Consider the following 12,374-nt stretch of genomic DNA (forward strand, 5'->3'; position numbering starts at 1 on the left):
TTCTGGAAATGAGGACTTGAGGCACTTGCTGATAGAAATCAAGGATTGCAGCCTTCAGTATAAATAACAACTCAATGTAAAGAAGACCAAAGTCTTCACAACTCAACCACTAACTAATATGGTGATAAATAGAAAACATATTAAAGGATTTCATCTTTCTTATGTCCACAATGGAAGCAGCAGTCAAGAAACCAAATGACACATTGCACTGGGCAAAGTTGCTGTACGAGCCTGCATCGAAGTGTTGAAAAGCAAGGATGTTACTTTGGGGACTAAAGTGCACCCGGCCCAAGCCATGGTATTTTTAATCATCCCATATGCAGGTGATCTTTGAACATTAAATAAGAAAGGCCAAAGAAGAATCAATACATTTGAAGTATGGTGCTGGTGAAGAATATTGAAAATAACATGGACTGACAAAGGAACAAATAAGTCTGTCTTGGAAGAAGTACAACCAGAATGTTCCTTAGTAGCAAGGATGGCAAAACTTCATCCCCCATACTTTGGATGTGTGATCAGGAGAGAGCAGTCCTAGGACAATAGCATCCTGCTTGATAAAGCAGGTCAGTGAAAAAGAGGAAGAATGTTATAAAAAACAAAGGTAATACTCAACAATAAAAAAAAAGAAAAAGAGGAAGACTCTTGACAATATGGACTGACACAGTGACTGCAACAACGGCATCAAACATGGCAATTGTGGACATGTTGTAAGACAGAGCATTGTTTCCTTCTGTTGCACACAGGGTTGCTATGTGTCAGAACAAACTCCAGGGATCCTAACAGCAACAGAAACATGGGATTGCTTCCCAGGCAGAGTGTATGGGAAAGCGAATTACGTCCACACCTCCTTGCCAGCCCAGAGAGAGGGGTAGTCTCCCTTAGGAACCTGCTTGCCTGTGTCCTAATAGAGATCACAGTACTGAGGGTCTCGTAGTCAATAGTCATGCCCTGTCTGCCTTGGTTGAAAGTCCAGGCATGAATGCTGTAAGCTTTCTAACATCATGTACATGATCCATGTCTTAATCATGTAGCCCCACCTGTAATGGTGATTTAGTGATCTGCCACCAGTTTCTTTAATCTCCATGCCCTATTTAAGTCACCATGGGGCTATGAATCCTAAGGCACCATTATAACCTAGTGCTCATGGCCTCCCTAATCCAGATGATGTGTCTTTGTCTTGCCTTGTTCCCTCTTAAGAATTAATAAATGTCCTCCTTACATTATATTTGAGATTTGAGGTCCCTTTTGTACCCTAAGGAACCCTGGTAGTGTTGTGGTTTCACATTGGACTGTGATCTGCAAGGTTCACAGTTCAAAACCACCAACCACTCTGTGAGAGAAAGATGGGACTTTCTACTGGAAACAGTTACAGTCATAAAAACTGACAGAGGCCATTCTACCCTGTTCTATAGCATTACTATGAGTTGGCATTGACTGGACAATAATGAGCTTTTGAGCTTTTTTGGTACCTTAAACCAAAGTCAAGAAAGAAATGTAATTTAATCCATTTAGCTACTATTTCCAATCACTTTTTGGTCTTTTCCTATCACAGAAAAACCTTTCCACTATTGGATTAGTTTTGATTTATTTTGACCTACTGCCAAAAATAGTCACTCTCATTTCCCTGTTTGAGTAATAAATAACTAGACCAGTTTCCCCACTCAACATTTCAACACTGACTGTTGGTGATAATGTTCGCTATCTGTGCAAACCCTCTAATAATGCTGTTATTAAAGCGCATGTAACTGTCCTGCTTGACCTGTCAGTTAGCTGAAGGTCTACTTGTCAAAAAGTGTTGAAACCAAGAGTTAATGTTGATAGCCACAATTATCACGGAGCAATTACCCTCATATTCCTATGTCATACATCATAGTATTCACAGAAGCCTGGGGTTTTTCCTCAGTATTCAACTTTCTGTATCCTATTTCTGTGTTTTAAAATGATTTGTTTCTTCCGGGAATATCCTGAATTTGGTTTTGTATCAACAAAATGTTATGGATTAGCTGACTTCCCAAAGCATCTTCTAAACTGACCTGTGTATGTAGAAATTATCCTTACGTTGTCCAGTTTTTGCTAAACGTGGCTGTCAGCCTGTCCCGGGTCACATGAGCACTGTATACATTCATTTATAGATTTGGAGGCTGTAATGACAGGAAGGTTGCATGCAAGGACCACAGTGTTTAAATTCTCAGGAGAGAAGAGACCATTGAAAGAAATCATGAAAACCGAAAAGGTGGCAAAGTTAATGAATTAGAGAGACTGGGTAACATACAATAACTACCCCAGGAATTGTAAATATTTATAAGGTATATGGCTCCTAAGGAGCCCTGCTGGCACAGTAAGGAAAGCATCAGATTGCTCCCACCACTCCCTCCTCAGAGAAAGGTGAGCTCATCTGCTTCTGAGAAGATTTTCAGACAGGGAAATCCCATTGAGCAGGTCTACACTGGTGGCAAGATTGAAACTCCATTTCATAGTTAAAAAAGAAGACTGACAAAAGACCTAAACCAAAAGAAGTGCTCATGCTCACTGTCCTCCAAGTAATTCCTGACTCATAGTGACCCTGCAGAACTATAAACTCCTACACCCTATATATTCTATCCTATAGAACAGGGTAGGATTGACCTGGTGGGTTTCCTAGACTATAGATCTGTACAGGAGTAGGAAGACTCATCCTCACCCCACCCCCCTCAGAGAAGCTAGTGATTTTGAACTGTTGACCTTGTTGGTGGTGAGCAGCCCTCACTCCAGGTAACGCCTCACTCCAGCTGTGGTGTGGAAAATCAACATGCTATCAACTCAATGAAATAACGAAAGAAACGAGTTGGAAGTGTGAGAAATAGCAATTCCAGCATTAACCATGCCAAATCAATAAGCCATCATAGTGAAAATGTTTAAGGTGAGCTGGTCTGAGACACTGGGATCGTGACAATTTCAACAACAACAGAGAAAACATGATAATTTTATCAACTCGGCCTCAAGGTGCCTCCACGTGCGACAAACTGCTCCGCAGCACTTTCTGACTGTAATCTTCACAGAAGCAGAGAGCCAGACCTTTCTTCCACGGCATGCTGGTTGTATTCTAACACCAACCTCTAGGTTAAGTAGTGTAACATGGAATCACTTGTGCCACCTAGGGAACGTATTAGGATTTTATAGGAAGCAGAAGAAAGAAAAAGGGAAAAGCACATATACCTATCCCTATATATGTCATACATGAGCCCTAGTGGATTGTGGGTTACATGTTGGGCTACTAACTACAAAGTCAGCAGTTGGAATCCACCAGTCATGCCTCAGGAGAAAGATTGAAGCTTTCTACTCCCATAAACAGATGCACAGTTGTCTGAAACTTACGGGGGCAATCTACTCTGTCCTAGAGGGTTGCTATGACTGGGAATCAACTGGATGGCAGCGACTTTGGAGTTGTCTATTATCCATGTTGGGCTGATAACCACAAATCAGTGTTGTAAACACATCAGCTTCTCAGTGGGAAATTTACAGTCTCAGAAGCCTCGGGTCACCGTGAGTCAGAAGTAACTCTATGGCAGCAGGTTTACGTATGTGTGTGTGAGACCGAGAAAGAGAGAGAGAGAAAAAATACAAACAAAAATTTGAACAATATGACTAAGGCAAGGGAAGGTACTGAGAGACACACAAAGTTTGGAACAATAAAGGTAAATATTATTATACACAATCTTTAAATATCAATAATTAATAATTTATGGGTAGGTACATAGGCAGACATACACACTGAACATGAACATGTGGGTAATTGCACATGTGTATTTGTGTGTGCTATAAATATTTCCATGTACATAGCTGAGCAAGGAACAAGGTATAGGAGTTAAAGGTTGAACTGCTAACCACAAAGTCGGCAGTTTAAACCCACCCCCAACTGCTTCGTGGGAGAGCGATGAGACTGTAAAGATGGAAAGTATAAGAAATCCCATAGGATAGTTCTAAACTGCCCTACAGCATCCTTATGAGTTCAGATAGACTCCGTGAGAGTGAGTTTGGTAGAGAAAATAGGGCAATCTTATGAAAGTTTCTTGGCCATAACCAAATGAATCATTGTCAGAATTAGTCATTAGGCCTGGGAGTTAAGGAATAATTTCACAAGACAGATAAGTTAATTGGCATAACATAATGTTCAAGGATTCAGTGCTCTACTATGATATGCAGCAATTGAGGTATTTTTAAATTATTTTATTGGGGGCTCATACAACTCATTACAGTCCATACATCCATCCATTGTGTCAAGCACATTTGTACATTTGTTGACATCATCATTCTCAAAACATTTGCTTTCTACTTGAGCCCTTGGTATCAGCTCCTCATTTTCCCCCTCTCTCTCCGCCCCCTCCCTCATGAACCCTTGATAATTTATAACTTATTATTATTTTGTCATGTCTTACACTGTCTGAAGTCTCCCTTCACTCACTTTTCTGCTGTCCGTCCCCCAGGGAGGGGGGTTATATGTAGATCCTTGTAATCAGTTCCCTCTTTCTTCCCCACCTTCCCTCCACCCTCCCAGTATTACCACTCTCACCACTGGTCCTGAGGGGATCATCTGTCCTGGATTCCCGGGGTTTACAGTTCCTGTCTGTACCAGTGTACATCCTCTGATCTAGCCATATTTGCAATGTAGAATTGGGATCATGATAGTGGGGGTTTCGGGGTTGGGGAGCATTAAAGGACTAGAGGGACATTGTATGTTTCATCAGTGCTACACTGCACCACGAAAAGTAAAGAAAATCACAATTAGCCCAAAGTACGAATGGAGCATGTGAATCACAATATCTACCAATCTGAAACCAGAGAATTTTCTAATGTCTGCCTACCACTACTAGCTGTTGTGATCAGAATGACAGACACAATTCTAGACAGAATGGGAGAAAAGTGTAGAAAAATTCGGACTTATTGGTCTCATGGGGACTGATAAAATGTTCGAGACTGTGGTTAGTAGACAACCTTCACACCTGGAACTGAACCCCTGCCTGGGGAATACCCTGAAGCCAAACAATAGATCAGTAAAGTAAATAATAACCCCTGTGAGAAAGATACTTCTCATAATAATCATCCCTATGAGTATCACTGCTGATGTCAGAAGGATCTTGGCTCAAAGCAGGGCATACCAGAAAGATGTTTACTTGTGTTTTATGAACTATGCCAAGGCATTCAACTGTGTGGATCAGAGCAAATGAGGGATTGCCTTGAGAAGAAAGAGAATACGTGAGTGTGCTCATGGAGAACCTGTACATGGATCAAGAGGGTTGGGTAAACAGAGCAGGAGAATACTGCATGGTTTAAAACCAGGGAATGTGTGTGACAGGGTCCTAGCCTCTCACCACTTCTATTCAATCTGTGTTCTGACCAAATAATCAGAGAATCTGGTTCATAAGAATAAGAATGCTGCATCAGGATGGGAAGAAGACATTAACAACTTGAAATGTGCAGATGACAACACAGAGGACTTAAACCAGTTGATGATGAATATCAAGGGTTTCAGCCTTCAATATGAATTACAACTTAATGTAAAGAAAACTAAAATCCTCACAATTGGCCCAAAAGGCAATACCATGATAATGGAGAAAACTTTTGAAGTTTGCAAGGATTTCGTCTTGCTTGGATCCATAATCAATGCTCATGAAAACAACAGTCAAGAGATCAAATGATGCATTGTATTTGGTAAATCTGCTGCACAAGACCTCCTTAAAGTGTTTAAAATCAAGGATGTTACTTTGGGAACTAAGAGGCACCTGACCCAGGCCATGGTATTTTCAATCACCCCAGATGCATGTGAAAGTTGTTCATTGAATAAGAAAGACTGAAGATAAAATGATGCTTTTGAATTACTATGCTGGTAAAGAATATTGAAGATACCACAAACAAACAAACAAGTCTGTCTTGGAAGAAATGTAGTCAGAATGCTCCCTAGGAGCAAGGATGGCAAGAATTCATTCGTGTACTTTAGACATGTTATCAGGAGACACCAGTCCCTGGAATAGGATATCATGCTTGGCAAAGAGGAGAGCCAGCCAAAAAGAGTAAGACTCCTCAATATGGATTGAGACAGTGGCTGCCACAATGGGCTCAACATAAGAACAATTGAAGGGATGGCAGAGGACTGCTTTGTGGTTTGTTCTGTTGTTCAGAGTGACTATGAGTCAAAATGGATTCAACAGCACCTAACAACAACTACAACTTGAGACCTAACGGAAAGGATTTGCCCCCAAACAAAGCTCACGAGGCAGAGAAGGGCAGGAAAGAAGGATAACAGGGAACTTGGGGAGGAAGTGCAAAGCGTATTGCAACTAATGTCATGAAACAAAATGTGTATAAAGTATTGGCTGCAAAGCTAACTTGCTATGCAAGTTTTCATCTAAACTGCATTTTTTAACTAGGAAAAATATCAATAGGGCCAAATTAAATCATGATTATAATAAATAGTCTTAAACTGGCAACATTTTCATATCCAATAAACTTTTTATTCCACCTGATACAAATAAGAAAGGTGAATTCAAAATAAGGAACTTTACTACATAGTTTAGTCTTTTGATATTGATCACTGACTCTTCATAGATACAGATTTTAGTAACTTGTGTCTATACTTTTTAAATTTAAACTTTTCTTGTGAATAGGATGAAGGTTTGTAGAGCAGAACATCAGCTTTTGTTGAATGTAAGATTCAGCAATTCATACACATGTTGCTTCATCGCATGCAGTGTAATCCCCTATGGTAACATCGCTTATCCAACTCCCCCTGTGTTTCTGACTTCCATTTCTCTTTCTTGCTTAACCCCCCTGACCTTTGACCTTGAGTAAATACTTCCCTTTGGATCTCAAATAGTTGACCTCTCAGGTGTGCAGACCTCATTGGTGGTGGTGTTTCCCTTCATACCCCACCTACTATTTGGCTGAAAATTGATTCAGAAGAGCGAGCTCAATTCTAACCCAAAGGATGACTAAATGCCATAGTTAAGGGTCCCATCCATCTCTAGCTAGTCAATGGCCTGGTTTCTTTTTGGATTTTGAGATTTGTTCCACATGTTTCTCTCATTCTAATATGTTTTAATCACAGATGCTCTCACCTATAGAAAATATTTCATATTTAATTTAGAGAGAAATAAATAGTAATAAAGTCAGGAATGTAGGCAATTTCTTTAGTATAAAGGGATAGGACTTGGATTGAATGATGTTTCCCCAAAAGATATGTTGAAATCCCAATCTATACATGCAAATGTGATATTGTTTGGAAAAACAGGGTTTTTTCTTTTGTGATCAAATGGGTCAAATGAGGTCATACCACAGTAGGTGGGCCCGGCACCTAATTGTTTCTGAGTGATGTTTTACAAAAGGGTTACAGACACAGATGTAAAGGAGGACACACACAGGGGGAAGTTTGGTATTGTATATATATGGAACCCAAAACCCGAGACTCAGAAAGAAAGCTAAGTCATCTACTCCAGAAGATGCTATAAAAATTGTATCGATAGGCATTTCAATGTATCAGTCCAGGTCATCCTATTTAGAATTTGGGTGAATTTTAAAACAATAATCATTTGGGGAAAGTATATACCTTGACGTTGCTTTTACCTGTTTATTTCTCAGAGGCTGAATCACTTCCCTAACGCACAGCTCTAGGTCATTGACATAGTCCTTCTCTGTCTGCATCAGCTCCTGAATGATTTTTGACCGCTTTGCCATCATTCTCACCAGCTGATGCTCGTCTTCCTGGGCGGGAGTCTCAGCTGCACAGCATCCGGCCTGAGGAGTCATCTTTTCTAATAAATAAAAACACGTACATGTAAGACTTTCCATAGAGGGTTCTTTTTCCTGTTAGCAGGAAAGGGGCTTGGGTATCTTCACTGCAGGCTGCTTAGAAATTATGTGCACTAGTTGACCTGTAAGGGATGAATCTTATGGAGTCATGAACCCAATGGGCAGAGAATATGCAGTTCTTTGTTCGCTTCCATTTTTTATTGTTATGAACATATATATAATAGAATATTTGCCTATTTAATATGCATCACATGTACAATTTACTGACATCAACTACATGAATCATCTTGTGCAGCCACCACAGTAACCACTGTAAAATTTCTCATCATCATAAACCAAATTCACTGCTTCCCAAACAGTGACCCCGCTTTTTTCCCTCTCTCCTGACCCTGGTAACTGATCCTACACTTTGGTCTCTGTACATTTGCCTATTCTAGCTTTTTCATACTTGTGAAAATATTAAATATTTATATTTTTATGATTGTATATACTCAAGTATAAACCAACCTGAATGTCAGCTGAGGCACCTAATTTTACCACAAAAACGGAATAAAAATTGTGCTGAAAAACTTGGCTTATACAAGAATAGATACATGATTTCACTCATCGTGATTTTTATGGTTTGTCCATTTTTTGGCAGGTATCAGGTCTTTATTTCTCCTTATGGCAGAATAATGCTCTATGGTATGTGTGAGAGGACTTCAAAAGTTTATAGAGAAATTCGATTCTATTTTAATTCCATTTTCTATGATCTTTTTGAAACTTCCTCATATAGTCCACATTTTGTTTATCCATTCATTTATCACTACGTATTAAGTTGTTTTCACTTTTTGGAATAATGACTCGCGCTGAAAGGAGCATTGGTGTTCATGTGTTCTGTTTTTATCACTGCGTGAAAGCTCCTTGAGTGGAAGTTCTGGCTTATATGGCAGCTACATGTTTGATCTTGTCCACAGCAGTTGTATCCGTTTGTATTCCCACCAGCAAGGGCAAGGGTTCCCATTTCTCTCATAACCTCACCAACATTTCTTTTTTCCCAGAATTTTTTATCTTATTCATCCTAGGAGGTATAAAGTAGTAAATCCTTGTGGTTTGGGTTTACATTTCCCTGTTTTTAAGTGTTGGTGTGCTAACAGAAATGTCGGTGGTTCAAATCCACCAATCACTCTATGAGAGAAAGATGGGGTTGTATGCTCCTGTAAATCTTTTCAGCCTCATTTCTTGCCAAGGATCTGACTCATAGTGATCCTACAGGACAGAGTAGAACACCTCTTTATGTGTCCAATATTTTAATTCTTTTCTACAATAGACAGCCTCGCCTTTTCTCTGGAGGAGTGACTGGTGGGTTTGACTGCTGACCTTTTAGTTAGCAGATCAATTCATAGCCCACCACTCCACCAGGGCTCCATAATTACAGCCTGGCAAACCCTATGTACGGTTGCTATGAACAAGGACCCGCTCAATGGCAGTACAGTCGGGTTGGGTTTTTTTGGGATAGTGAATGATGTCGAGCATCTTTTCCTGTGCTTCTTTGCCCTTTGTATGTCTTCTTTGGTGAGATGTATATTCAAATCTTTTGCCCATTTTTTAAATTCTTAAGTTGCAGGAATATCTTAATAAGTCAGTTGTATCATATTTGACTATCATAATTTATGCTTAAAATATTTTATTGCTTCTCTCTAGAAAGTTGGACTTCAGACTGAGTGTAGGATGTGTAAACCACAGTTCAGAATTTCCTGTAATATGTTGATTTTGAAGTGAATTGGAGATTTTTATTAGTTAAATAACTTGCAACCTTGTTTTTGCCTCATATTAAAACATGTCTTTATACCCAATGGGTAGTATCCATACCTTAGTGAAACAGAAAACAATGACACAAAGCTGGTTTGTTTTCTTTTTTTCTTTTCAATTCACATTTAATCAGAACACATAATGAGTGTATTAAAATAATTCCAACTAAGATTTTTTTAATGAATTGTCTAAAATATTTTGCATATTTTGGTATTTCAAAACCGTTGAATTGTCCAATGGAAATATCTAATTTTTAAAATCACAAGACTGAGGTATTGAGAAAAATGGGAAGCCTCAAATGCAGCCCAGTTTTATATGGACTGTTAGGGCAACAAAGCTCAACATCCTCAAGGAAGAGCTTTGCAGGGCAGTATCAAGGTTTGGAAGCCACAACCCATCTACAGACATAGAGTCAGAGAAATAACAGATATGGGGGAAGAATATATATGCATATGTGCATATGCATGTGTGTATGCAGTTGTATGTGCATGTGTGTAAATGGATTTGCTTCCCACTTAAAGTCACTCCAAACTTAATTTTCACCTTAGTTCCATTTCATGTCAAGCTAGTGGTAAGTCTAGTGACTATGTGAGGTCCCTCCAGTGCTGACACTATGTCCTGAGATGAAGCGCTTTGGGATAAAAAGCTCATGAGTCACAATGTATGCCAGTGGGGGGAAAAAAGGAGGACCCCGTGACTGCTGGCAGCAACAAAGCTAAGGGCATTGGAGAATGTTAAAGGCATTATGGGTTCATCATAAAGAGAATGAGAAAAGACACTTTAAAAAATTAGCATTCGTACCTCCCTGAACCACTTGCTTTAGGAGTTCAAGCAGAGGCCCAATCAGCAAACATCCGTGGAGAGTGCAGTACAGATCATTCTAACATTAGTTTGTCAGTTGCACGAGATTGATCTGTCCTGAATTGCCGGTGACTATGCTTCCGGATCAGTTGCCTGGGAACTGGGAAGCTCCTTCCTCGTGGAAAGAAGACGTATGTAGCAAGCAGCACTGAAGACCATCTGTTTTCCCAAGGCAGGGCCTACTCCGTGATCAGAGGTCACAGAGATCAACTACATACGTTGATTTTTGCTGAATCCACACCAAGGAGAAAGAATGCATGCTCCCAAGGGATTGTACAGTTTTCATATTCTTGATCTGTTAGGAAACGTGGGGGATGTTTATGAATTTGTGTAAGTTTTGCACATTAGGAAATCAAAGTAGAATGCCATTCAGGGTTCCAAATGAGAAAGGAAAAGTTCTTCTTGGGTGCCATTACTACATCCATCTTTCTATGTATAAAAGGAGGAGGCAGAGGAGAGACATGCAAAGGCCATTCTGAAGCTAGAATTTGGCCAGGGGTGAGTTTCCTGTGGAGAGTCCTTTATTCCTGGGTGGCACAAGCAGGTTATGTTTGACAACTGACTCATATAAATGAGTGGTTCAAACCCGCCCTGTGTCACCACAGATCATTAACAAAAAGAAAGCTTACAAACCGAGAGCTGACCCAATAGTACAGATAGTATCTGATTATTACTTGAAATTATTTTGAAAACAGAAAGGAATGCTGTTTTTAAAAAAATAAACTCATCTGACCAATGTCTGCTTTTGCAAGTTCTAAACTTTGTATGCCTTGTCTTATAAAAGTTATCTTTCAATATCTGGAGCCTAGCAAGGAGAAGGAAAATTTTCCTTAACTTTGCTCAACTTACTGCTAAGACACGGTCTCGGGTCCTTTGGTTATCCATTCCTGGGATCATAACTATAGAAATTCAATTTATGCATCAGATTTTCCAGTTGTTACATTTTGAAATGCACATCAGTTTTGTCAGTTAAAAAAATGCTTAGATGTTTCTAATACTGCTCAACGCCTTGTTAAAAACAAACGTGAGGATTCAAGGGTGATTAAAAATGGCAGGCAGTAAGTTTAACTTCAGAAACTTCTCCCTTCAGGTGTGAAAAATCTTCTCAAGAAACTTAGTGTTGAGCAATCTGCTGTGGTTTCTTTGTTTGCTTTTTTGACTCAAGTTTATTACAGGAACAATGACGAGTTGCATCATTTTATGGTCAGGCTTCAAAACTTTCCACTTTTGCATTTCTTACATCAACAAATGCTGCAATGCATTATAGGTACAATTTTTTTCTGATAAGTTCTAACTCTATCTTTAAACTTTTATTTCCTAGTTATATTAAAATTTTAACTATAGAACTTCTTGTAACACACGAGTATTACGAACATCTATTGCCCAAATCAACATTCAGCTTTCTCAACTGAAATGCAGTCATTAAATCAATTATGACTCAAAGTGACCCTATCATACGGAAAACTGCTTCAAAGGATTTTCAAAGCTAGAATATTTATGGAAACAGCCTCATTTTTCTCCTGTGAGGCAACTGGTAGATTTGAACCCTCGACCTTTTAGTTAGCAGTCCAACACAGCAGTAGTCCTTAATTCTGGGTAAAGCAACAGAGAAGCTAAATATTTAGCAAAGAAGAAAAAAATAGAGCTGTCACATTTTCTAATAGTTAGCTTAAGCTAGAAGATTATTTCAAAAACAAAGTGAAAATAAGGTTGAAAGAATATTTAGATTGTTTTTACACAAAATGTGCCACAGTATCATATTGGTTCTCCTATCCTCTACTTCTTTCACCCAAGTTTCATTTCTTTGGAAGGGTTGATGAATTTTGACTATCCTAGCCACAAATTTTATTGATAACATGTATGCTGACTCCTGGCAGTGGCTTGTGGTAAAGGATCATTAATCCGAATGAGGGTCAGCTCTGTCACTCGCAGCAATGAGA

The 12,374-nt window shown here is 39.3% G+C and overlaps 1 protein-coding gene across 1 annotated transcript in view; it reads right to left on the bottom strand.

Moving 5' to 3' along the window:
• ARHGEF38 (Rho guanine nucleotide exchange factor 38) overlaps positions 1-12,374 on the bottom strand; it is a 185,988-nt gene that overhangs the window by 127,968 nt on the left and 45,646 nt on the right. The window contains exon 2 of the mRNA XM_075544856.1: positions 7,597-7,784. Coding sequence (XP_075400971.1) covers positions 7,597-7,784 — 188 coding nt within the window. The remainder of the gene's footprint in view (positions 1-7,596; positions 7,785-12,374) is intronic.

Source organism: Tenrec ecaudatus, chromosome 3 (genome assembly GCF_050624435.1).
Source record: "Tenrec ecaudatus isolate mTenEca1 chromosome 3, mTenEca1.hap1, whole genome shotgun sequence".
NCBI lineage: Eukaryota > Metazoa > Chordata > Mammalia > Afrosoricida > Tenrecidae > Tenrec > Tenrec ecaudatus.